Genomic DNA, 26061 nt, shown 5'->3' with positions numbered 1-26061 from the left:
GTTACACACAAACTCTTTCCATGCCGGCAAAACCTTAAAAATGAATGTAAACAATTGCTTGGAAAAATACCGTTCGAGGCCGACGCAGGTCTTGAAAATTTTTTTTTTGTTCTATTTATGAAATAGGGAAAGGCAAAGGCTCTATGCTCGTACAGTTATGTGTAGTGTACAATGTATAAATTCATATCTGTTGCTGTTATTCGTATTTTTATTTTTTAAGTTCTCATTACATTAAAAAACGTTTATATATGTAAACGTTTATTCATTTATTGTTATGAGGTTATTTATTACTATGTGCAACGCTTTATTTTTTAATAGATAATAATGTAGTTTTAAAATCTATTTCCATTAAATTTATTCTAATCATGATATATCACTTTTTTCAAACAATTAATTACATATTGTACGACTATAAAAATAATATAATATCACATTGTTTTACGCATACATCTTCGCTATATTACGGTACACCAATTTCAGTACTTTTTGTATATATTTGGAGGATAGAAATAAAATTATACTCAAGTACGGCAGTTTTTAAGTTAAGCTAATTTTTCTATATTGTAAGTTTACTTTTTTATATTGTTTGTCTATATTCTTAGTTAGTTTTAAGTTATATGCCTATGTTACCCGCGAGATGTTGCCTTCGGAGTCGATACCGGGGCAAAGGGGTTCGCCACGAGGCGACAACTTTCACCCCCCATGGAGAGTGGGGATGGCCCGTGTCATACCACTTTGTTAACCCCCATCCCCCTAAACAAGTGACATACATGTATTTCAAGGATGGACCTAGATTTCATTACGTAACATTATTGTATCACGTTGGTATCCATACAATGTTTATAATGTTGTGTATGTTATTTACTTCTTGTATGTTTGTTATGATTCTTTTGTATGCGCCAAATAACATATGTTGGAAACTGTTTGATATAGCTTTTTTATTCTTTTAAATATTATTTTTAGTCAATATACGACTATACCGGTGTCTTTTTCTTTTCTCGTCTCGTCTTGATCTTCTTCCTTCACAGTATATATTTTCTTTCTTTCTTCCGATGCCTGGTTGGTTAATAACATTTTGTATAATACCATAAAATTGTATTATTTCTTAATAAATTTCAGTGCCGGTTATTTTTGGCGCATTGTTTCAGAAATTTTCAATAGAAACCCGCTACGTAAGGGATTGCGGGACTACGAAACTTGTTTATTTGTATGACAAGTACTTGTGCCCAACAAGAGGTTATCGAAATACATTTACAAAGTAACTAATATAATCATAAACATTCTTTAGTTTACGAGAATAGATATGTGTATTATTCAAATGCCTTTAACCGACTTCTAAGAAGGAGGAGTTTGTAATTTAACTGTATTTTTTATGTTGTTTACTTTAACAGTTTTATCTATGTGAACTAATTGTTATGATCCTTTTTTTACTTGAATGGGTGTCCGATACAAATTTTATGAAGATCTGACCAAATAATTTTTGAATTATCATTAAGTCCGATTGAAGTTGATTTACTAGTTGCCTAAACACGATACTATGTGAAACTAGCTGAAAATAAATAAAATTTCCATTACAAATTTGTGTAAGTTACCCCTTAGAACATTAGCTATCTGCGACCGTTTTAGAGATTAGCAAGAACAAACAGATAGACAGATAAAAGTTTTTAAACTAATTTATTTGATGCAAGTTTATTTGGTATTACCATATTTTCTCAAAATTTGTATGACTACATTTAGTGAAAGAAAAGCTGTTAATTTGAAATAACAAACAGACCTACAATTTTATTTATGCATTTATTAATCTAAGATAGATTACATTTAAATTTAATCATTAGAAGATTACACACTAAATTTCATTACTATCCGTTTAGTCGTAAAAAGGTGACAAACAAACAGACTCCCTTTCGTATTTATATCCTCGGTACCTCTGCCGTAAACAATTTCATGGAAATGACACTATTGCCAGCATGAATAAATCATTTTCATGATTTATTGATAGGTGAAAGATCAAATAGGGCACGAGATGTTAATAGACTACATTGAGAGCTGGAATATTGTTTACGTTCATAATATCCCCCATTGATAGACTTGTGCCTATACTTATAATATTTTTGTCAACAGCACCCTTCCATTGGTTTAGGTACATATCCACATAACATAGATTTAAGTTCACTGTAGAGTCAGTCCACGTTACGACTCCGCGTCGAATATAAGTTACTAATCACTTTCAAGAGGGGAAGGGGATTGTAGTGATGAGAATTAATAACTCCATTGCTAGCAATGTACCATGTGAGATTAACCTCCACGCGGTACCCCTGGAAACTGTCATTATAAATTGCTAGTGAATTTGTTATGACGGGCCAACGGAGTAGACCTCACTCGCGTCTTATCATCCTTCACTGGTGCCCCGACAGCATAGCTACTGTTACAGTTTGACAAATACAGTTCTTAAGAACAGTTCTGAAATCGCCGTGTTAGCTTTCTGTATTAATAATTAATTTATTGTATTATTATATATTGTGTTTATATTTTATTATAATATATTAATTTAAATTTATTACTAGTATTTACATAACTATGTTTATATTTATATATTATATGTCTAGAATAGCCAAGTTCAAGTTTATTATTACCCCAAATAAATGGGATAAGGAAAAAGCAGATGATGATATATTATGTTTGTATATTACTCGCGGTTTCGACTAAGATACAAGGAATGGAAAAGTTAATCTATTTCCGATCTTCACATAAGACGCGCTTTTCTGCCCGGTGGGTCACTTCGCAACGAAAGTAAATTTACACGTTGGGACTGGAAAATTACCGTGGGCACATTAATTAAAATACATTTAGGGGTTAAATAATATCTACCTTAAATTATTGTATACTAAAAGCATATTTAAATATAAAATACGTAAAAATGCCGGTCCCTATGCGAGAAATAAGACTATTCAATGCGGTCTTCATCGTGTTAACATTGAAATAATTGTTTATTTTTTAAAACTGTCTTTCGACTTTCTCAGTAACTATACTATTATTATCCATTAAAAAAAAACAGCTTCCCCCGACACTAGTAGGTACTGTTTACCACGCCTAGTACTTCTACAGACAGTTGCGTTAGCAGATATAACAAAGTTGCGTCATAACAATATAGGTACTTTGGAGATCGATACAGCGGAGGCTGCATGCTGATACTGAAAGATTTACTCTGCGTTTCGTTTATATTTTTCTATTCGTCATGACGTCTGGCGGTGACATAATTCTTTTTTGCCTCTAGTCGTTTTATAACATGTTCCATTTCTGTTATTTATAGCTAATCGTAGGCATTCGTTTCTATATATTTATTGTATTTTAAATATTTCACTTTATAGACAGTTATTTTTTAATGCGTCGTGAACTCGTGACCTAGTGGTTACATCCAGAGAAACACATTAAACAATTAAAACTTTTAAAAAAAGAGAAATTAAACACAATAGAGAAACAAATAAAATGAATAAACAAAAGACCTAGTGGTTACTGCTTGAACTTACGCAAAAAAGTCAGGAGGTAAAATTTTTGAGATTAAATAAATCGTAAAAAAACTTTGTTGGTCAATTTATAATTCTGACTTTTCGGGAGATGGAAATACGTATATCAAGTATTCTGAGATAACGACGGTAAATTCACACATAGCTAGTGAAATTTGGGCACATAAAGTGTTGCGTGCACTACGACGTCGATAGCTTTTCCTGCCTCGGACTATCCAATCTAGAATCACAGTCGTGAAGGCATATTTGTTATGTTTGTTTCATTTTTTGTACCGTGCGTAGAGCTTGTAGTACGGGTATTAGATAAGTGATAAAAACGCTTATATACAAATTTTGTAAATACGTAATAGACACACATAGAAAGCACCCAAGTTTATAGAATATACTAGAATTTTTGTATTTTAATATTCTTAAATTTAGGCACATTTGAATAGTCATACTTATTTCTATAATCTACCGCTTATTCGGAAATCTTTTACATCACAAGAAGAACGAGGATATGTGTACATATACATATACAGACAATCATACTCCTAACTACAAATGTCATCGTGTCATCTCTTTTATGCACACACACACACACACGCATTCACTTCATCACACACTTAGAGGTTTCATGTACACACACATACCACTAACTATAATATACTCCACACCTTAAGTTAGCTTAGAAAAACTTCAGCTCAGAAACATATTTATTAATATTTTTAAAGACATACTACAGTAAGGTCTCGGAGAGAGGCTGGAGACCTGTAGAAAAGGTTAAAGCTAGTTCAGAGTCCAGACTCAGTCAGATCTCATAAGGAATAACTTGAAAGTTGAAATATAATTTAAATAAAATCTATTATACATGTAATAATAAAATGTTAATTTTATGCCCTCAAATGGACACTTCTCAATATTACATGAATCCGATGTAATAGGCTCAACATGTGTTGCAATAAACAACTGATTTGAATTGGATTGAATTGCAAATCAACTTCATTCTTAAAATGCAATAGATCTATCTATCTCTTAAAATGCGTCTGTTTAACAATGGTATGAGATGCTTTTTCCTTTGTTTTAGACAAAGCGACGCTCATCTGTATGAACATGAACCTTTAAATAATTCAGAATAGATAGCAGTTATAGTCCGCGAGCCAGCAACAGGTTAATATGACCAATTAGCTGTGCTCGTGGTTTCACCCGCGCCATATGTTATTCTGATGTATAAGATAAGCTATATCATTAAATTTGAGGGCGTTGACCACCGTGACGTGGTATTACTTCCGATGGTAATAGGTTTACTTCCGATCGCTCTACTTCTAAACCATCGCTCCTAAGAATATTTCAAGTCTTGGCTCTGACTGGTCCAGGTAGTGAATTTTGAAAAAGGGCGAGCACAATAGATCTATGCAGGTCAGTGCTATAGGTCTTAGCACCTGACAATAGTCCAAAACCCTCAATAAAAAATAATAAAACTACTTCAGAAGTTGTGGCTTTGGGACTATTATGTTAAATATGTAGACATCTGACGCAACTGATGTTTACTCCGCCATCCGCCAAATAACTTGTCAGCTTTACCCGACTGCAGTAAACAAAGACTAATGTTGTGTTTTTTTTTATTTTACAATTTTTTTATTTTTTATTTGCACAAAACATTACAACACAAGTAATCAAATTTAACAAATTCTCATTTAAAAAGAGCAAACCGCGCCAGGTAATGATTGTTAAGTTTATTGTAATATTTTGACTCTTATTTACTTTTTTTATATATAGTTATTGTATTTACACAAAATTTTAATGTAACATTGTAGTTACGATATTTGTTTGAAAAGAACAACAAGCCAAGTTTCTTGTATAATGAAACTTCAACTGAGTTGATAGAATATAATAATTAATGTCATAATAAGTACCTATATAAAAAATGTCTTTGTTTCTATTTTTTTTTAATTAACAAATATAAGTATAAGCCAGTTAACTCACAATTCCATTTGATAACAAACTAATAAAAGTAAATTTTCAAATAAAAGGTTTAAGCATTTAAAATTATAAATTTAACTGACAAAACTAACAGAGCATATTCATTTTAAAATATCTACTAAGTACAGTATTAAGTCTAAATAAAAATAAATATGAAGCTTGTTTAAACTGTGTCAAAAAATTATCCTGTATTTTTTAAAGAGAGCGAAAGATATGTCCTTTTTTGGTGATAATCGAGTTTTTCATTTTTCATATTAAAAAGAAAATCTGTTATAGTGTAACGTCGTGTATAAGTTAATACAACTTTTTAAAAAAATTATTAATTTGATTCCGTCATCCATCCATATCATATTAGTAAACAACTTGTAAATTACAATATATATCCTTTCAATTCATGTATCTAAGTCTATGTCCACGTCCAGAAGCACTGGGTCCGCAGCAGTGCAATGATGTCCAGTATCTCTGGAGCGGACAATCCGTCGGACGGACGATATTTGCTCTAATGTATATGAGGCTCTTTATGCTTATAATATGGATAACATTTTATCCAATATAATTAGTTAATTGTAGAAAATTTCTATAGTAGCACGTTTTTCATGGAGGTTTTAAATAGTTAGTCTGAAATTCGATAAATAAAAAAATATCGTTAACTTAGACCATCGCTTGTTTGTAAAGTACCTGCCTGAATAAAAAACCTTATGTAGTTATGAGTACTTTATATGAAAACATACAACGTTTCGACTAATAAGATTTTATTCGTTCCTTTCTATTCGGCTTCAGAAACCTCTAGTTTGAAAGGTTGCTTGTTGCATTGTACTACCAACGCTGTTATAAATCTATGGACGCGTAATTGCTAAGTTTACTTATTAAATAGAGTTCTGCTGGAGCGTTGTTTGCGTAATGTTTTCAAAAAGGATCACTATTATATATACTTAATTTGATGTTACCACTATTTTACAGATTTTTCACAATTGTACAGATTATATGACGTGATATTTATACTTACTTATATTTTTATTATCCCGGCACGAACAAGAGACACACACACTTTTTTATATTACAATGGTGGCAAACAAACTCGCCATCTGATATCGTAAATGTAAACAGTTACCGTAGCCTATGGACACCTGAACATCAGGGGTGTCACGTGCGCGTTGCCGACCCATGAGAAACCTTAGTATACCCTTCTTGAAAATCCCCAGGCTGTAGTCTCTGGACAAAACCTCGGCAGGTAGTTCATTCGTCAATCTAAGTGTACGAGGGAGGAAGCTCCTCTGAAACCGTATTGAAGACTACTTAGGTTCGAGCGTGTGGGTATAAATTCCTGGTCAATGGCGAGAGGAGTGATGGCAAACGGCCGTGCAGGCCGGCATTGCCGTGGGCATCGTGTCAAACAATTCTTCAGAATACAGTCCGTTGTATATTCGGTAGAACACTTAAAGCAATGCGAACTAGCAGCAGAGGTAAATATAAATTAACGGCAATCCTAATTCGACATATTGTAGTTAATATGTAAAAATATTGGGCGGTGGGGGAGGGGGAACTGTCGGGGGTGGGGGGATATATCTCAGTTTTTGTCTCGCTTCAAAAAAATGAAGATCCCGGGTCTGTCTGGCGTAAATGGAACATGAGTTGAGAAATAAGATCCGAAATCAACCAAGTATCCCTATAACTTCGCAGCATCCTTACAAAGTACACTGTATGTACTTAGTAAATGCGCCGCATGGAACATTCTACTAGAGGAAAATTGTTTCCTATTGAAATACCTATAACCTACTGTTGATACGAAATGAGTAGCTTTCAGTTCAGTTTGCTCTCGCGTCGCGTACAGTGGTGACATGTATATCGCCATGAAATAATATGCAATTAGCACTAAGAATGTATATTATTTAGAAACGTGTTCTGTTTATTTTTGTTGTACATTCTCTTTGTTTTAAACTCGAGTCTGTATTGTGGAGGTTTCTGTGATATATTGGAAGTAAATAAGGTAAGTTCTTAGTTGATTATTTGATGGCTAATGTTTTAATTTTCGTTCTTAAAAGAACAACTCGTATGAAATTGTCCTAATGAGTTGTTCTTAAAACACTTGCGTCGTTTGTTGATAGTGATATAGATTTTATAATGCCTCGGTTTTGCTTTCAATTGTACCAAATATTATTAATACGAACATGAGCTGGTTTGTTGAATTTTCACGCGTAATCCGCTGAATCAATTATGATGTATTTTGTTATAGATTGGTAGGCACATACCGACTGTTATCACCCATAACGGTTAAAAATTTTTTGTATATTTTTTTGTGTTTTTATTCAGAATTATTGCTAATATAATAGCTCTTAACCATGACTTACTATACTTTTTGTGATAAAAATAACCTATGCTTTATAATGATATTTTTCTTTCTTTCTTTGCTATGCCTGCATTCGTGATATTGTATCACGAATGCAGGCATAACAATACACACACTATGTTTAATGTACACTATTGTCGATAGTACATATACTCCTTTTTTTTAATTAAAATCAATTAAAATAGATGTAGGTTATTATTAAGATAATTGTAGTATGCATATTTATTTTTTACACTTACTTCTACAAATTACTCTTACAAGGGGATGAAATTGGGTTATAAATATATGGTGACGAGACGGATCACCTTAGGGTTTTTAGCCGCTAAGAGTACCGCAGTACCCTTTCACCTTCCATGGGGCGACGGGTTTCCATAAGGACTTACTCCGAGTGAAGAATTATTTATTGTAATAAAAGAATCACGGGTTAAAATTAGTGTCATTGTCATAGCATATTAAAGTTATTGTGTTTTTTCTCAAAATATATTTGGAGGCAGTTTGAATGTAGGCGACGGTGAAGACTTTATTTCTGATCAACTTTGTAGAGATGTAAACACAATGACAAATCAAATTGTTTAAAATAAAGCGGTAGTTTACCTCCGCCACGTTGGGTTCCTATATTTTTCTTGCCTGACTTGCGAAATTGCGGAATGGGTTATCTATCAAAGTTTTCTCTAGAGACTTTTTAGAAGTTTTCTTAGGGGTCGGCTACGTGTACGTGACATTCCTGGTGTTTCAGGCGTCCATAGGCTACGGTAACCATTTACCATGACATGGGCCTTATGCCTGATTGTTGATTCATGGTATAATAAAATGGGAGAATGAAATTGCTAGTAATTAAGTCTATTGACCTCATGCCAGCAATGTACCATGAGACGCGGTGGTTATTATAAAGCGAATCGTAAGTTTATTGCTAGGGGGATAGGGGATGGTTAGGAATGGCAACATTGACCCACTAGACGATAATGAAGCGTGAAGTCAGGTTAATAAGCCCATCGTGGCAAATTCACAAGGAATTTAATAAGATGGTTTACAGAACGGTATATTGCTAGCAATGCGATGATTAATCCACATTACTAACAATCCCCTTCATCTCAAAGTTGTGTAAATTATTATTATTACATTTGATAATAAATATATATTTTTATATATTTAAAGATAGTAATATTACTATCTTCAATTCCTTCACTCAAATTCATATTACGAGAGAATGGTTTTGGTTTCAGATTTTCATTATTACTATATATATATACTATATATACTAAATATCCTCATGACTAAAATTACAGGTGGGGTTAGTCGGAGGGGTTATCGCCTGTCGACGTTATTGTGACTGCAACACTGGACAATTTGCTGCGCATTTGTATAGGACTTGATTGGTTTCCTTGGTAGCCAACAAGACTACTGTTTTTATTACCAGACTTATCTTTTCTTTTTTAATTGATTCGAACTATTCTAATGTTTTTGGTCAGAGCACAGATCAGATAATATTACATAGACAGAGTAAGAAAGTATATATTTTTTTTTATACCACGTAGGTGGCAAACAAGCATACGGCCCATCTGATGGTAAACGGTTACCGTAGCCTATTTCAACTAACCATACACCCACACAGTTCCATATATGTATTTATCCAAAAAGTCGATTACTATGGTAAAAAGGGGTACCTAGGTAATGAGTTGATATACTCTTATATTTCTGTTAAAAATAGGGGTTGACGTAGAAGGGTAATATTTTAAGGTTGTATGTGTATAATTCCAAATCATAAAAATTATTGTCTAAGTAACAAAAAAAACCCTTATCACTAGGGATATCCTAGTGATAAGGGTGGTTAACCATATTAATAATCGTCTACGTCCTATTCCTAAACCTGCTAAATACATACACAAGCTTTCATAAGAATCGATCTAGTCGTTTCGGAAGAGTTTTGTTATAAACACTACGCGAGAATTTTTTACATTAGACTAGTTATCCGCCCCGGCTTATCACGAGTGTACATGTATTATATATATAAAACTTTCCGTCGAATAACTCTATCTATTTTTTTTTTATTTAATTATGTACAAGCTTTACACGTAAACAATTTATTTTCATAATTATCGCCAAACTGCTTGGCAGTTTGTTGGCGATTAAGAACACTCATTTTTACAATTGTACTTAAATTACAATTAAACTATAATATAGAACTCATACTACTGCATTTGGCAAATTGCATTAAAATCCGTTGCATAGTTTGACAGATCTAAACGAACAGACAGCGTAAGCGACTTCATTTTATATTCAAATCTTAATCTTATCTAACCTAATTGTACAACTAAGAACTAAAATAAAAAGCTTAAAAAAAAAAATAATATGATGACTAAAATATATTATTAAAAGGGGTCCCTTTAGGCAACGTTCCGAAGATACTGGCAGCGTTCCCTCTTTGATATCTTATTAATTATCTTATTAATATTATAAACGCGAAAGTTTGTGAATATGGATGGACGTTTGTTACACTTTCACGCAAAAACTACTGAACGGATTTTATTGAAACTTTACAGTAATATAGCTTATACATCAGAATAACATATAGGCTATAAATTTTATGCGGGTGAAAGCGCACAGTTAGTAAATAAATAAATGTATACATTTTCTGACGTGACACATACATTACTTTCAAAATATGTTTCCACAAATATTTTATTATATACTATGTAAAGATACAGAGTTTATACGTGTATTCTTACGTCACCTTGGATATTAGTATAAAACAAAGTTGCTGTCGCTGTCTGTCCGTCTCTATGTATGTTTAAATCTTTGAAACTACTCCACGGATTTTGAAGCGGTTTTTTTAATAGATAGAGTGATTTAAGATGAAGTTTTATATGTATAATACATGTACACCCGGGCGAAGCCGGAATGGATAGCTAGTATCTAATTTAATAAGAAGCAATATTATTACATAGTTACTCATTCACCTACATTTAAAATGCCTACGAAACAAAGTACTATCTACGGATATTGTATTATGCAAGTCCACTCGTGTTACCTTATTTATCGATGTAATCATAAACAAATATATACAACTGCATTTGTTGCACAGAATTGCATAATGGTTACATAAAGATCACACCAAGGTCATATTTAATTAACATTCCTACATTTCTTATCGATTTAGGTACTTTATAACGTTTTATATTTGCATTTATAAGTAAACTAGTTGACCGGCGAAATTTTATATGAGTCACACTTTATTCGTTTTTGCAATATTTTTCAAATGCTATTTGTTGTAGCGATGTTATATATGGTCCTAACTCCTATCCTATCCTATACAGTCTATGCCTCTATAATATTATACAACACTAAAATAATTTTAAAATGACATTAATATATATATTTACTAGCTACTCGCCGCGGCTTCGCACGAGTATGTTCGCACATGTATTATGTATATAAAACTTTCTCTTGAATCACTCTATCTACTAAAAAAAGTGCTTCAAAATCCGATGCGCAGCTGACAGCGACAGCGACTTTGTTTATAAAACAAAGTCGCTGTCGCTGTTTGATGTAGTGATGTTCATTACGTGCGACACCTACCCTTCTTCTTATCTTTATGTTACTTTCTCTACCCAAAGGTAGTTTGCAAGAGATATTAGAGATAAAATCGCCTTATGTATCGTATCAGTTTATGTAAACTCATTATTTAAATTATTTTTTGTATCTGGTCCAAAAAAAGAGTATAAACAAAACAATAGTTCGCGAGATTACCCCGTATAGTATAAACTTTTTTCTCTGCTACAAAAGTTAATAAATCATGTAACGAGAACGGATAAAATTATGTCAAATTATGAAAAATCAAATAGAGAAATATCAGCTCTGAATGGTTTGTAATTCTATATCTAAAAATAGTAGCAAAATCAATGATGTTTCGATATTTGTGTAAATAGCGCGGAATTAATAATGTATTAATTAGATGAAGTACAAAATTACGGAATATGAATATTCAAGAAAACAAAAAAAAACACTAGCCATATATAGACAATGAATACCTACTACTTATGCATACCCAAATTATTTCTTTGAGTTGATTCATGTAGCTGAAAATCTTGCAGTTTAAAAGGTTAATGTCTGTAAACGTTGTAATACAATTATTCAAATTTTCATTTATTTATTTTAAAACTAGCTGTGCTCGCGGTTTCACCCGTTTCAAATTTATAGCCTACTAGCTACTCGCCCCGGCTTCGCCCGGGTGTATATGTATTATATATATAAACCTAGCTCTTGAATCACTCTATCTATTAAAACAATTCGCTTCAAAATCCGTTGCGTAGTTTTAAAGATTTAAGCATACAAGACAGACAGACAGCGACAGCGACTTCGTTTTATACTATGTAATGTTATTCTGATTACGGGAAAGTTTCATCAAAATCCGTTCAGTAGTTTTTGCTTGAAAGAGTAATAAACATCCATCTAAACTCACAAATCAATAAAAAATTGTTAACAGTAATAAAGAAAAAAATATTTTACGACCGCACCTGAAAATGGTACTACAAAATATTTAATTTAAAAAAATTAACCTACTTAACAAAAAAATGATTAATAAGTATAGGTTTAGAAGAAATTACGTAATGATGACGTCTATAGGATATTATAATATTTTAATTCATTGCTAATGCTAACTGACTCGCCCTTGCTTCCCACGGAAACCTCCTGCGGTGAAATGAAATGGAGACGACATTTTACATTAGACTTTTAGCAATACACTTGATAAAAATTACAATCCCAGTTTTATATGCGTGTTGCAATATTCTGACAGTCAATAATAAAAAAAAATATGATTTGGCTTGTATTGTATTAATAAAAGTCCCTGTTTTTTTAACATATACACACGATTTTTTATTTGATGATAAGGGAATGGTGCATCTGTCTGCGCTAACGGTTTACGCTGCCGGGGCACCAGTGGCGGCTGATAATATAATAATAATAATAAACTTTATTGGCTAATAAAACACTTTTACATTTAATACACATTACGGCGAATATGAACATGAGGTCATGTCAGTTAGTCCATTGTGGCAAATCCAGGAAACTATCACGAATGTTTCCAGGGGGCTAGCATGACAGGTTGACATAGCGTAGCGTGACGGGTTGGTACCCGTGGGAGTTCAACCTGATATGTTAGCAATGGGTTCATTAATCCACATAACTAACTTCCCCTTCCCCCTCTATGGACGATAGTTACCACTTAACATTAGGCCTGTTTGTCACACCCCTGTCGTTTGAGGTGTCCATAAGCTACGATAACCGTTACCAACAGATAGGCCGTATGCTTGGTATTCACTATAGTTGTATAAAAAAAATATAAACAATTTGGTGCTGTATGAAGTCTTAAGGTTTATTTATTTTTATTTGTTCACAGAAACCCAGTTACCCCTCAACATGTTAGGGGGTAGCGTGCTGTGGTTCAGACACGGGTTGCGGTTACACGACAACCCGTCACTGCACGATGCTATTGAAGACAGATCCGCGCCATTCTTTCCAATCTTCATCTTCGATGGAGAAACTGCTGGTAAATTATTAGATAATTTATTAAATTAAAATCTTGATCTTGGCCTGTCTAGAACTGCAGTTAATTATATACTAGAGTGTATATCTAAAGCAGCTCCTACGAGATTGAGCTAGGCAGGGAGAGAAATAGCTCTGGTGACGGTGAGTATTGATAAGCATGTATGCAAAGTAGTAACCGCACGGTGGATCCATGTAATGTTAAGAATTTCCTTTCTTAGAGTACATGTTTCTTGTAAATAAAAGTATTGTTTATACAAATAAACATAATACGAGTACTTTGAATAGTCATATATATATTTTTTATTATACCTACCAATCACTTGGAAAATGTCATTTTATGTTAAAAAATATTAAAGAATTGTTAAAACAAATAACACACCAATTACCTACTTTTGCTATCTCATGGAATTCTCTATAGAAGAGCTAAACAACCTCGTTTACAATTCTATGATAAGAACAAGAGAAGATTGTAGAATATTTAAAAAAAAAACTATACCTATTTATAATTGGGCCGAAATTACTTATCGGCAGCATTGCCCTCGCATTTTAAGTTATCAGATATTGTAAACAAATCATTTGTTATATACAATTATTAGTAAATATTTATATAGTAGTGATCAGGTTTGCCCTATGAATATATATCAATATACTAATACATGGAGCAAAAACTATGTACCCCATTATACGAAAATTGCGCGGACGGAGAAATATGAAAAAACTAGAATAGTTTATACAGTTTTACAGCCTCGGTGGTCTAGTGGTTTAGCACACCGCTTTACTATCCGATGGTCGTGGGTTCGATTCCTCGCACGGTACAAACATTTGTATTCATGAGTATGATTGTTTGTATCGGTCTGGGTGTTTCTATGTATAATATGTATTTATTTACAAAAAAAATGTATCATATTTATATCATTTGTCTATTACCCATAACATAAGCTCTGCTTAGCCTGGGACTAGATGGCGCTGTGTGAATTGTCCTGAGATATTATTATTATTATACAATATAGACAAAGAGTGTAGAATGCTAATATTTTATTTAAACTTATGCATAAAAATAATAAATAAAAAGAATGTGTTACATGTGTGAATTGTCACATTCTACCAAGTATTTGCCACACGCACAGAAGTATAGTTTTTGAAAATAAAACTTTAATAATTTTCAAACTTAACTATAATTTAAATAATTAAATTTCGATCCTCGATCAGTGACCACTATTTACTGTATTTATGACCGATGTCAAAAAATTCTATTGTCGATTTCCATATATTCTTTATGTATTAATGTAATGTAATTATTTTTTTTACGTAGAGAATATTTTTACGGCATCATTTTTAGGTTTACTAATATACATATTATTATATAACTAGTATTTACATAACCTAATTGTACAACTAAGAACCTAAAATTAAAAAGCTTAAAAAAAAATTATATGATGTCTAAAATATATAATTAAAAGGGGTCCCTTTAGGCAACGTTCCGAAGATACTGGCAGCGTTCCCTCTTTGAATAGCTAGACTAATTCTTTGTCCAAGGTAGCTGCCAGTTGTTTAGGTTATACCTAGTCATATTTTAGTTGAACTTACTTTTTATTGCAGGTACTAAGTTAGTCGGCTACAATCGTATGAGATACCTGCTAGAAGCTTTGGATGACCTGGATACCCAATTTAAGAAGCATGGAGGGAGACTGTTTATGATTAAAGGCAAACCCACCGACATTATAAGGAGGTTGTGGGAGGAATTCGGTAGGTATTCTACGACACAATACCATAGACTGTATCATCATCATTACATATTATAAAATAAAGTCGCAGTCGCTGTCTGTCCGTCCCTATGTATGCTTAAATCTTTAAAACTACGCACCGGATTTTGTTGCGGTTTTTTTAATAGATAGAGTGATTCAAGGGGAAGGTTTATATGTACATATATTATCCCGGCGAGTAGCTAGTTTCTATATATTTTACAAATACTTTTTAAATACTTATGTATTTAAGAGATCGATACGACTGCTTGAGCCGAGGTATATCTAGAGGTACAAAAGTCCTATCTATCAGGCAGGAGTTGGCCTTGAGCTGCTCCATGAGCCCTTCAGCGGATTTGGAGTGCCATCTGTATTAGGGAGCTAATAGTGTCAGAGTAGTGTTATATATTAGATAATATTATAAAAATACGTATCTTTGGTTTTCCAAATACGACGATATTTGCCTTAATTTTATTCCTGTATGTGGACCAGGTATCCGCAAGTTGTGTTTCGAGCAGGACTGCGAGCCAGTGTGGCGCGCCCGCGACGACAGCGTGAAGGCAGCGTGTCGGGAGATCGGCGTGACATGCCGCGAACACGTCTCTCACACTCTATGGGAGCCTGGTACTGTCATACGCGCCAATGGTGGTATCCCGCCGCTCACGTACCAAATGTTTCTGGTAAGTAATATTATAAAGAAGTTAATTAATATCCCGCAGAAACCTTCTGTCTCAGCTATTTCTAGCCCCTCCGATCGATCCACTCTTTAAATACTTCCGCGGGTATGGAGTGCCATCTGCACTCGCCCCCTGTCGTTCGGTAAAGCAGAAAAGACTAGCTTCGCCCTACTGCATTAGAATAGTTCGAAAAAAGGGTTGCATAATGTCCGAAATTCGAACATAATTAATGAAAATTATAAGTTTGAACATTATTAAGTTTCTATTGTCAATGATAATATACTTCTATGTTAAAAACATGGTAGTGCGGGTAATGTATTTTTTATGCATAATTTAAAAAGAAATATTAGCATTCTGCACTCCTCTACATAAACAATAAGTGTGCCAAATGTCATACACCTCTGTTTGCGAAATTTTCGTAAAAAGAGATACAAAGTTTTTGCATCACGTATAACTATCTTTTACTGAATTCAGCACACCGTTGCAACCATCGGGGACCCGCCGCGGCCGGTGCCTAATCCCGAACTGTGCGGTGTCCAGTTTGGTTTTCTACCAGAATGTTTTCACGAGGAATTCACCGTTTTTGATAAGGTATAACTTAAAATATAATTGTATTTTTAATATTTGAAAGGAGTTTTAGTTTAGAAGTTAGTACCTGCCTATTAGGCTTCGACCCAGACGCCAGGGGTTATTGCCCCCGGAGTAGAAGCCGGGCAAAAGGGCTCGCTCGAAGTCTCAACCGGCACCGGAAGGCCTGTATCCGTTCAGGAGTTTCGGCAAAATTTTACGTAATTTTTATAGTGACTGTACATCATCGCAGGATGGGAGTATATGGAATATCAGCACTATTGAAGAATCTTGAATGAATGAATGAGTGAAAATACTAAAACTGTTTATTTCAGTATAGAAAGCTTCAAAGGAAGACAAGCTGGTACAATGCTAGCAATGGGACCACTACTACCCATTATTAATAATATACTCTTCCCTCCCCCAATATAATATAGTTACCTGATTACTTTTTCATAACGTTTTGACATTCACACTATTAAAAAACAATTAATATCTTCCAGACTCCAAAGCCTGAGGATCTGGGGGTGTTTTTGGAGAACGAGGACATACGCATGATACGCTGGGTGGGGGGTGAGACGACTGCGCTGAAGCAGATGGAACAGCGACTCGCAGTGGAATACCAGACGTTTTGCAGGTATTATCAAAGTGGTCTCTGTTAGTTCCACAACAGTATTTTGTAAGGTTTGAATGAGATATGGTAGGGAATTTTAGTAATATTAATATAATATTAGAATCAAAGATAAATTTGCAGTTCCTAAGTATTGTTTAGAAAAAGTCAATGAGTCTTTTATTGGTATGGTTATAAAATTTTACAATAAGATACCAAAGGATATACTGGAATTACCTTTAAATATATTTAAAACATATGTTAAGTCATATTTATTAAGCAAAGCCTATTTATTGTTCACAAAACAATTACTTAAAGACAAACATGCATGGCAATGAATCATGGAATTCATGCATGGAATCATTTAATGTTAGACAAAGACACCTACATAAGTACATAATGTAAATAAATTGGCTTTTATAGAGAATAAATATAGTTGAGCTTCATGCCAGTTCTTCTCAAGTGAATCTGTGTATTGAATTAAACGGTAGGGAAAAATTATACTAAAAACTTGACGATTATGAGTGGCTAAAATGTCATATATGAATAAATGATTTTTTATTTGATTTGAGATATTGCATGTTACAAAACCTTATCAAAATTCAATTTGTAATATCCGTGGTTCTGCTCATGTAGATGGACGACGATGACCATTTTCCATCATGTGGTCTTTCATTTGATTAATAATTTATCTATCATAAGCTTCTTATGCTTCCTTCAATCTTCTTTATTTTATTAAGGGTTTTGGGCAATAGGGAAAATATTAGGACGGCACGATGTATTTATTGAGGGAAAAATAGAAGGAAAGAGGGAGAGAGGAAGACTAAGGCACAGATACATCAAGCAAATTAAAGACAAAATTGGTATCGTGTCGTATCCATATGTAATGAGTTTGATGGAAGAATGGAAGTCCACGGTCAAGAGCATGGGTCTTAAATTATGAACGAAAGAATGGGCAACAGAAGCTTGTTTACCAATTTCATAAAAAATGTATGCGTATTTCTAGGGGTTCATACTTGCCCACACATGGGAACCCGGATCTGCTCGGGCCCCCTATATCCCTGAGTCCAGCGCTGCGATTTGGATGCTTATCAGTCAGAAGGTGAGATTGAGATTAAGAAAATTTGATAAGTAGGTATTCGATTAAGTACCAGTACGTAAGAGTTTCAGTAACATTATTCCTTCAATATTTATTACTGTAAATTCATAATTTGCACGTAGAAATAAACTGCATTAACTAAAAAATATCAAAACATAGATTTCTTCGAGCTTTAGCATTTTATTGAAAAAGGTGTGATATGTAAAATATTGTTTTTGACCTAAGGAAAGGCAAAACAGCTTTTATAATCACTCATAACAAAAATATTGTTATGGAATGGTGCACCGTCCTGCGCTCAACGAACTGCAATATTTAACAATATTTTTTTATTCCAGGTTTTATTGGAGTGTTCAGGATTTATTTCATAAAGTACACCAAGGACGCCTAGCAGCAACCCACTTTATTACAGGTAAATGTTGAAATATATACAAAATAATATACTCAAATAATATACTGCATTCATCCATAATTTCGTCTCGTCGTTATTAGATAAGAAATAGTTTATGTTCGTTTTTATCACTATCCTTAGTTCTCTATGATCCAATTCGACTAGCTACTTTCAGTTAAAAGAAACTGGCAAAAACTCAACTGGTATTTTTTTAATTAATTTCCAAAATATGACAACATTTATAATTTCAATGAAATTTACGCAGGTCAATTAATATGGCGAGAATATTTCTACACGATGAGCGTGAACAACCCTAACTACGGACAAATGGCTGGCAACCCTATTTGTTTGGACATCCCGTGGAAGAACCCTGAGGGCGACGAATTGCAGAGGTAATTTTTAATGGAGTGCTGTTTCAACCTGCTTTAATGTGTACTAGTGGGAGACTGTATAAATTATACTTGACGGTGATCTAGCGGTTGAGCACACTGCTTTACTTCCGATGGTCGCGGGTTCGATTCCTAGCACGATGCAAACATTTGTATTCATGAGTATGATTGTTTTTATCGGTCTGGGTGTTTTCTATACATATTATGTATGTATTTACAAAAAAATATCTAAGTATTTATATCAGTCGTCTGGTACCTATAACACAAGCTCTTCTTACCGTAGAACTAGATGGCACTGTGTTAATTGTCCAGGATTATTTATTAGTTATTTATTTCAGTTGTTTAGTACCACGGTATCACGACAGTCGATAATGCCTCGTGACAATCATCATCTGAGATAGTCAGTAACGGTATGTTTTTTAATAAATCATATTTGAATTTTGTATAACTCCTCAGATGGATCGAGGGTCGGACTGGATTTCCATTCGTGGATGCGGCAATGCGCCAGCTCCGCACAGAAGGTTGGCTGCACCATGCCGTACGCAATACTGTCGCCTCCTTCCTCACCAGAGGAACACTGTGGCTATCATGGGAACACGGACTGAACCACTTCCTCAAGTACCTGCTGGATGCCGACTGGTAAGTTGATAGATACTAGTTAGATAGATAAAAAACATATTTGCCTTAAAGGGCACACATAAAAGGTAGAGTAATTTCTTGCTATTATGACGTATATTTATTAGAATATAGATACATTTATTTTTATACGAAGACTCGCCAAATTGCAGAACAGTTTGTTGGCAAGATTTAGCTCAGTTTTCTTAATACTTACCTACCTAGATACATTAGACATTCACATCTAGGTATATACATACATATATAGATGTATCGTACGTATAACTTATTTTATATTAAGTTTTTTACTCTTTCACGCAAAAACTAGTGAATGGATTCTAATGAAACTTTACCAAATATAGCTTACATTGGGATAATACATAGGCTATCAATTTCACACGGACGAAACTAGTGTTTCAGGTGTGTAGGTTTTCCCACGAGACTACAGCATGGGGTTTTTCAAGAAGGGTATAGGTAAGGTTTCTTAAGGGTCGGCAACGCGCACGTGATACTGGTGGTTCATAGGCTACGGTAACTGTTTACCATCAGATGGGCCGTATGCTTGATTGCCACCATCATAGCATAAAAAAATACTACAATAACCGTTTACCATCAGATTGACCGTGTAATTTTTTACTACCATCGTAGCATAAAAAAAATATAGTATAATTTTTCTATTACGTTTTTTTTATATAAAAAATAAAAACTTAAATAACCAGAAAGAAAACTTAAAAAAAATGTTATATTATATAAGGTTGTTGTTATTATATAAGGTCGGTGTGCGCGGGTAACTGGATGTGGGTCTCCTCGAGTGCGTTCGAGGCGCTGCTTGACTCTGGGGATTGCGCGTGCCCCGTGAGACTCGGACAGAGGCTCGACCCCAGCGGGGAGTATGTGCGCCGCTACGTGTCCGAACTCGGCCGCATGCCCGTACAATACATGTGAGTCCCCTAGCCATATATATATATTTCATTGAATTAAGTACCTAATAATAAATGAGAATAAAGAGATGTTTATAGACGTTTATTATAGCAGGGCACATCGACAGAAGTTTTTTTTGCGTACTACTCTAATGCTGTTGGCCGCAGCTGGCCCTTACAGCTTTACCGAACGATAGGGGGCGAGTGGCAGATGGCGGTCCAAACCCGCCGAAGAACTTATGGAGCGGCAGAAGGCCAACTCCCGCCTGACGGAAACGACTTTAATCTGAGGGCACCTATAGGGGGTTCGAACCTCGGGCAGGCCGTTATAATTTCGATCGGGGGATATCGGAGGGGCGACGACAGAAGTGTATATAAACCAATTATATAAAAAGAATATTCATATTTGAAACATGGATAATAGAATATATAAAACTATCAGTCATTCTCATTGATCTAACAAATTAGATGTTATGTCGCGGAAGTTTCATTAGCTGTCTTTACATGTACGCTCTTTCACGCGCGAATAGGCTTTTATGCAGGAAAGAATAAGCATATAAACCACACACATATTGCGACACCAGCCTACAACACGATAAGTCGCAACTTGATCGTCGAACAGTCATCACTATACTTTTAGACTATCCGAGCACTATTAATTGCTTGATGATTTTTCGTTCAGAGGCGACACGTATCGCAATATAGGTGTAGATTCAATAAAAAGATATGTGCACATCTATACTAATATTTTAAATTTGAGTTGTCTAATCTCAGGAACTACTGGTTCGAATTGAAAAAATATTTTTGTGTTGATTAGTCTATTTAACAAGGAAGGCTTTAAGCTATATAACATTACACTACAACCAAAAGAAGCGAATCAGTGAAAACTGTTGCAAAAACTGGTAAAATGATTCATATTTGAGAGTTTCCTTTAGGTGTGTTTTGCGCGAACGAAGTCACTGGCACAGCTAGTAGGGATATACATACATATATTTTTATAAACTACTAACTTCTTATATATACAGATATGAACCATGGAAGGCTCCCATAGACGTGCAAGAGCGCGCCGACTGCGTTATAGGAAAGAATTATCCTGCCCCAGTAGTTAACCATCTAGTAGCTGCTCAGAAAAATAGAAACGCTATGAATGTAAGTAATCCTATGCATATTACAGATTTATATGTAAGGCTCATCGTCCATTAAAACGAAGGTTACGCATGGGCGCAGCCAGCCATGGGCTCAGGGTGGGGCAGCAGTCTAAAATATTATATAACTAGCAAACTATACCCACGGTTTTACCCCGATTATATTTTTTATACAAAACGGTGCACCCTATAGCACCATGTAACTGTTATTTTTTGTGTCGACTGTCGAGTATGAAGTTTCTTCTTTTATATTAAATATCGTAGTTAGTACTTAGATAATTTATTTTTTAGGTTTGGTCTGTCTATCTGTCTCTGGTCTGTAACATTCCTAACCTTACAGATCAGAGACAGATGGCTAGTGCCCCACTCCGCCCCACCGTAGCTACGGCCATGTTGATAAATAGCATGGTCAACTGTGGTCACATGTATTTTCGTTTTGTGGTCGATGGGCTTTATACGTTTGCCTTTCCGGACAAGGATTTCATTTGGTTGTTAATAGAGAACAAAATTTCTCTTATGTTAATTGCTAATCTTTCTTTTGCGTTTTCATGATTATTTAAAAAACGTCGACCATTCTTCCTTGTCTGCGTAGGCCTAATACTAATCAGTCTCTATAATATTCTTTAATCAGCAACAAACGTAACCAATGTCTTCAAATAATTGTTTACTTTTATTGCAGACTCCATTCAAGGCTAAGAATAATAATTAAAGTACTATTAATTTAAATCGGACTAAAATTGCAATTAAAGGCTATATAGGTTTTGAGGTTACTAATTAATATAATATAGACTTTTGGTAACTAATAAGTTACGCAATTTCGAAATTTCAAAGCTCCCCACACTAGTTAATTTGAGATCGATTTCTTGTTGTCCCACCTTAGTGGTTCTATCACTAGATTTGATAAATTGAACTCCAACTTCGGTGGGCGATTAGTACGGTTTCTATGACTTTCGTTATTGTTCTTACACGTATATTTTATATGAGCACATTAATTTAGTATGTATTGTTTTTATTAATATTTCACGGTTGTGGATACTAGTCCTTTGAAAGCCGATATTTGCCAAGTGCACTAGACTATCTTAAATTAGTAATAGTTAGTTTGTCATATTTGGTTACTAATAATTAAACTTACCGAGACAATCGGTAATGGGTAGGAATAAAAACCAAGCAAGTTGGTTGGAAATGTATTTAAAGAGAGTTTGTAATAAAATTACCAAACATATATTGATTTAGTACAATATGATTCTTATATCATTTATTTGAACGAAGATTTAGGTGTCTTTAATACCCTGATACTACTATTTATAATTACATAAATGAATAAAATAGTTTTCACATTTATGGGGAATGAATCGGTGGGGAATGAATCATGACTGGCGGTGAGGTTAAACGAAAGTGGTTCGCTTCAAGAGCCGAGTAGAGCCGAAATGTAAATTTCTCACAGAGGGGGTGATAGAGAGGGGATTTAGTAAAGGTTATACAACATAATTCATCACAACACAGCTAATTTAACAGATATTTCGGGGGGGTGATTGACCACCCAAATCAGCCCCCCCGTCTACGAGCTTGCCCATGAGTGTCACTTGCTCTTCCCCAGAAATTAAAACGTTCAATACACGGACGCCTACAGCGGGACAAGTGGCTCATGATCGTTGGGGTTTGTACATAGCCGGAGTGTACTCTGATGCGGGCCCACATGAGCACGGATCATAGTATACCAACCGTCATTTGACAAATATACGTAAGAATGAATTGGACCATTGTACGTTATGGATAGTTTATTTAAATAATTCAGTGGTTAAATTGGTCTATAAATTCAAGTACTCAGTTTCATAACAATGAAGACCAATATCTATTTTTTTAATAAAATCGGTGCATAGACAACATAACCTCGATGGTTATGGCAATTTCATAATGCAATTAAATTTAAACTTTGTAGCACTATATATAAAGTTGAATATTGGTCTGACTTCAATGTATTGCAATAAATTCTATTTTATATAAAAACCACCTATTTATTTAACATATCCTGACTGTCTGTATAAAGTATTTTAATACTTATATTTACTGTGAAATGTTTAATTTTGTTATGCGTGGGACACGGACATTGAAATTTGTTTTTAAATTGACAATGGTCCTTTTCTTTTCTTGGTAAAATAACAAAAATTAGGTACTTTTGCATATTATTGTAAGAACATTAAAGTGCGTTCGGGTAATTAATAAGAAATTTTTATAGTTGACATTAATGATTTAGTAATTAACACATTGTATATTACATGAAGTTGGTACGACTCTATCTTCACCTCATTTCTATTAGGTAGTAATATCATCGTATGAGTATGTTATAATACGGGTTTTTTTTATAAATTCTTTGTAAAGTTAAATGAAATATGCAACTTATACTACTTATAACATTACTAATTATGAGCGCAATTACTAACTTTTCGAGAATGCGCTCATCTAAAGGCGATATCAAACAAATGAATTTGTTAGTCGTATAAATATTTCGATGTTATATTACCCGAATGCATTTATATTATTTCAAAAATGTATTACCCAAATTTGTTGTTACATACATTGTGTGTGGCCAATATAAGATCACACAGAAAACTTATTATGGTAGAAATATTTGTTATTTTAAATATGAAAATTACGAATTAAATTGTACATATTTTTTACTAAAGATCGCAGTACATTAGCATTTTGATTTTATATATTAAAGTGTTAGAAGTCTTGTATCTCAAAGAGAACACGAATAATTTCGATAAGATAAAAATTGAACATAACTTTACACATAACAATGGTTGAATTGCTGACTTTCTATTATGAAGTAGGTTAGAATAGCAATAGTTTATTCAATATAAATATAATTAAATAAATTAATGTGTTAAATTCTTAGCATACTGTAGGCTGAATTGGACTCCACTCAATTCACTTGAAGTGGATCATCCATTTTGAGGAATATTAAAATTATTACTTAAATGAACAATACAATGACAAATTTTAGTACCTACTAGAATTAAAAGTACAGCATTAATCAAAGTGACAATTCTTTAGGAGCTTCGTAATATACTTCAAAAAGCACCACCTCATTGCTGCCCCTCATCTGAAGAAGAGATCCGCCAGTTCATGTGGCTGAATGAGGAGAACCAACATGCCCACAACACAGCATGAGTCCATTAACGTCTTACGGGTAACGAAATAGAGTCTAAATTTGTTAAGCATAATGTAATATAAAAACATGTGAGTGCACACGTGACTGGGACTTTATAGAGCACGTGTAGATGCATCATACCACATTTATGAGTTTCAATGGCATAAGCGTGATAGAAGGGATGTGTTGTTCAATTTTGAATCCTATGTGTATGAGTGTATAGTTGTTTATCTGTGTTAAATGTGGTAGTGGTAGTATTAGTATGCGATAAAATATGTATTTAACGTACTTATGTAAGTTTTTATATTTTGCATTTGATGACGAAACTGTACGTTATCTACGAACTTCAGGACCAAGCTGAATAACTAAGCAAAATTAAGGGAATAAGGGTTGTTTAGAATAAAAAGAAACATGACATTTTCAATTTTGCATCTTATGACGAAAATATAGGTTATCCACGAACTTCATGACCAAACCGAATACCTAAGCAAACTTAAGGAAATAAGGGTTGTTTATAAATTAAATAAACACTACATTATTTATATGAGAAGGTGTTATCTTATCCAGGACTATTAATATGTCAATAGCTACCTATACACGAAACGTTATTTCATGTGCGACCAAAAGCGTAATCGTGATTGATTACATTTTTACTAATTTTTGTCTTCACTCTTTCACGCGTGATAGCGCGTATGCTTTATTTCATTTCACTTTTTTGTAAAATTTTAGTTTTTATTCTACGTATTTTATTTTCCCTGGACACGTTTAAGATTAATTAAATTATTAATAATTCTACAACAGTTTTTGTTTCATAGCAAAGATTAAAGTAAATATACCAAAAAGCTCGTCAGATATCCGCCATTTTGCTATACAAAAATGGCGCTAAAGCATGCACAATTGAAGTACGCGGGAATAAGTGAGCTGGCGGTTGGCATGGTCTTCTTTGTTCTCTTTGCCTACTAACTAACTAAACTTATTAGCGAAAGAGCGTACGTGTAAAGGCAGTTAATGGTGATACCACTTACGCTAAAGATGGTTGCTGGTGGTGCATGCAGAGCACTAATAATATATTTGGGTACATAATAGGATAAGGATGAAGTCAGTGATGAATTAACTAGATATTCATCATGAGGTATTTGGGTTACAATCTCCAGTGATCACCGCTGATAACTGCTTGGAGGCTGACCCGTACATTGATAAAAATGGGAACTAGACCCCAATACAATGAGTTCCTCTCTTATAGAATTATTGTAGGAGCTCTATACACGAGGTAGATGTGTTCACATAAGTAGGTACTTACTATTTAGATACCATAGATAAGTAATTGTCCTAATTAATATAGTGATAATTGACCAAAATGTTAAATAAACTGGCG

At 33.9% G+C, this 26061-nt stretch overlaps 1 protein-coding gene across 1 annotated transcript in view; it reads left to right on the top strand.

The window, feature by feature from the left end:
* LOC131846243 (cryptochrome-1) overlaps positions 1 to 25266 on the top strand; it is a 29298-nt gene extending 4032 nt beyond the window's left edge. Inside the window, exons 2-14 of the mRNA XM_059195499.1 lie at positions 13232 to 13381; positions 14980 to 15126; positions 15615 to 15802; positions 16274 to 16390; positions 16870 to 17003; positions 17983 to 18078; positions 18411 to 18484; positions 18729 to 18855; positions 19309 to 19491; positions 20241 to 20408; positions 21413 to 21536; positions 23130 to 23189; positions 24590 to 25266. Coding sequence (XP_059051482.1) covers positions 13252 to 13381; positions 14980 to 15126; positions 15615 to 15802; positions 16274 to 16390; positions 16870 to 17003; positions 17983 to 18078; positions 18411 to 18484; positions 18729 to 18855; positions 19309 to 19491; positions 20241 to 20408; positions 21413 to 21536; positions 23130 to 23189; positions 24590 to 24706 — 1665 coding nt within the window. The 5' untranslated portion in view covers positions 13232 to 13251 and the 3' untranslated portion in view covers positions 24707 to 25266. The remainder of the gene's footprint in view (positions 1 to 13231; positions 13382 to 14979; positions 15127 to 15614; positions 15803 to 16273; positions 16391 to 16869; positions 17004 to 17982; positions 18079 to 18410; positions 18485 to 18728; positions 18856 to 19308; positions 19492 to 20240; positions 20409 to 21412; positions 21537 to 23129; positions 23190 to 24589) is intronic.
* The last annotated feature ends 795 nt before the right edge of the window (positions 25267 to 26061 follow it).

The sequence above is a fragment of the Achroia grisella genome, unplaced genomic scaffold (genome assembly GCF_030625045.1).
Source record: "Achroia grisella isolate CSIRO2021 unplaced genomic scaffold, CSIRO_AGI_Agris_v1 utg509, whole genome shotgun sequence".
NCBI lineage: Eukaryota > Metazoa > Arthropoda > Insecta > Lepidoptera > Pyralidae > Achroia > Achroia grisella.
The sequence above is the reverse complement of the archived record's forward strand: the minus strand, read 5'-3'. Positions and strand labels throughout refer to the sequence as shown.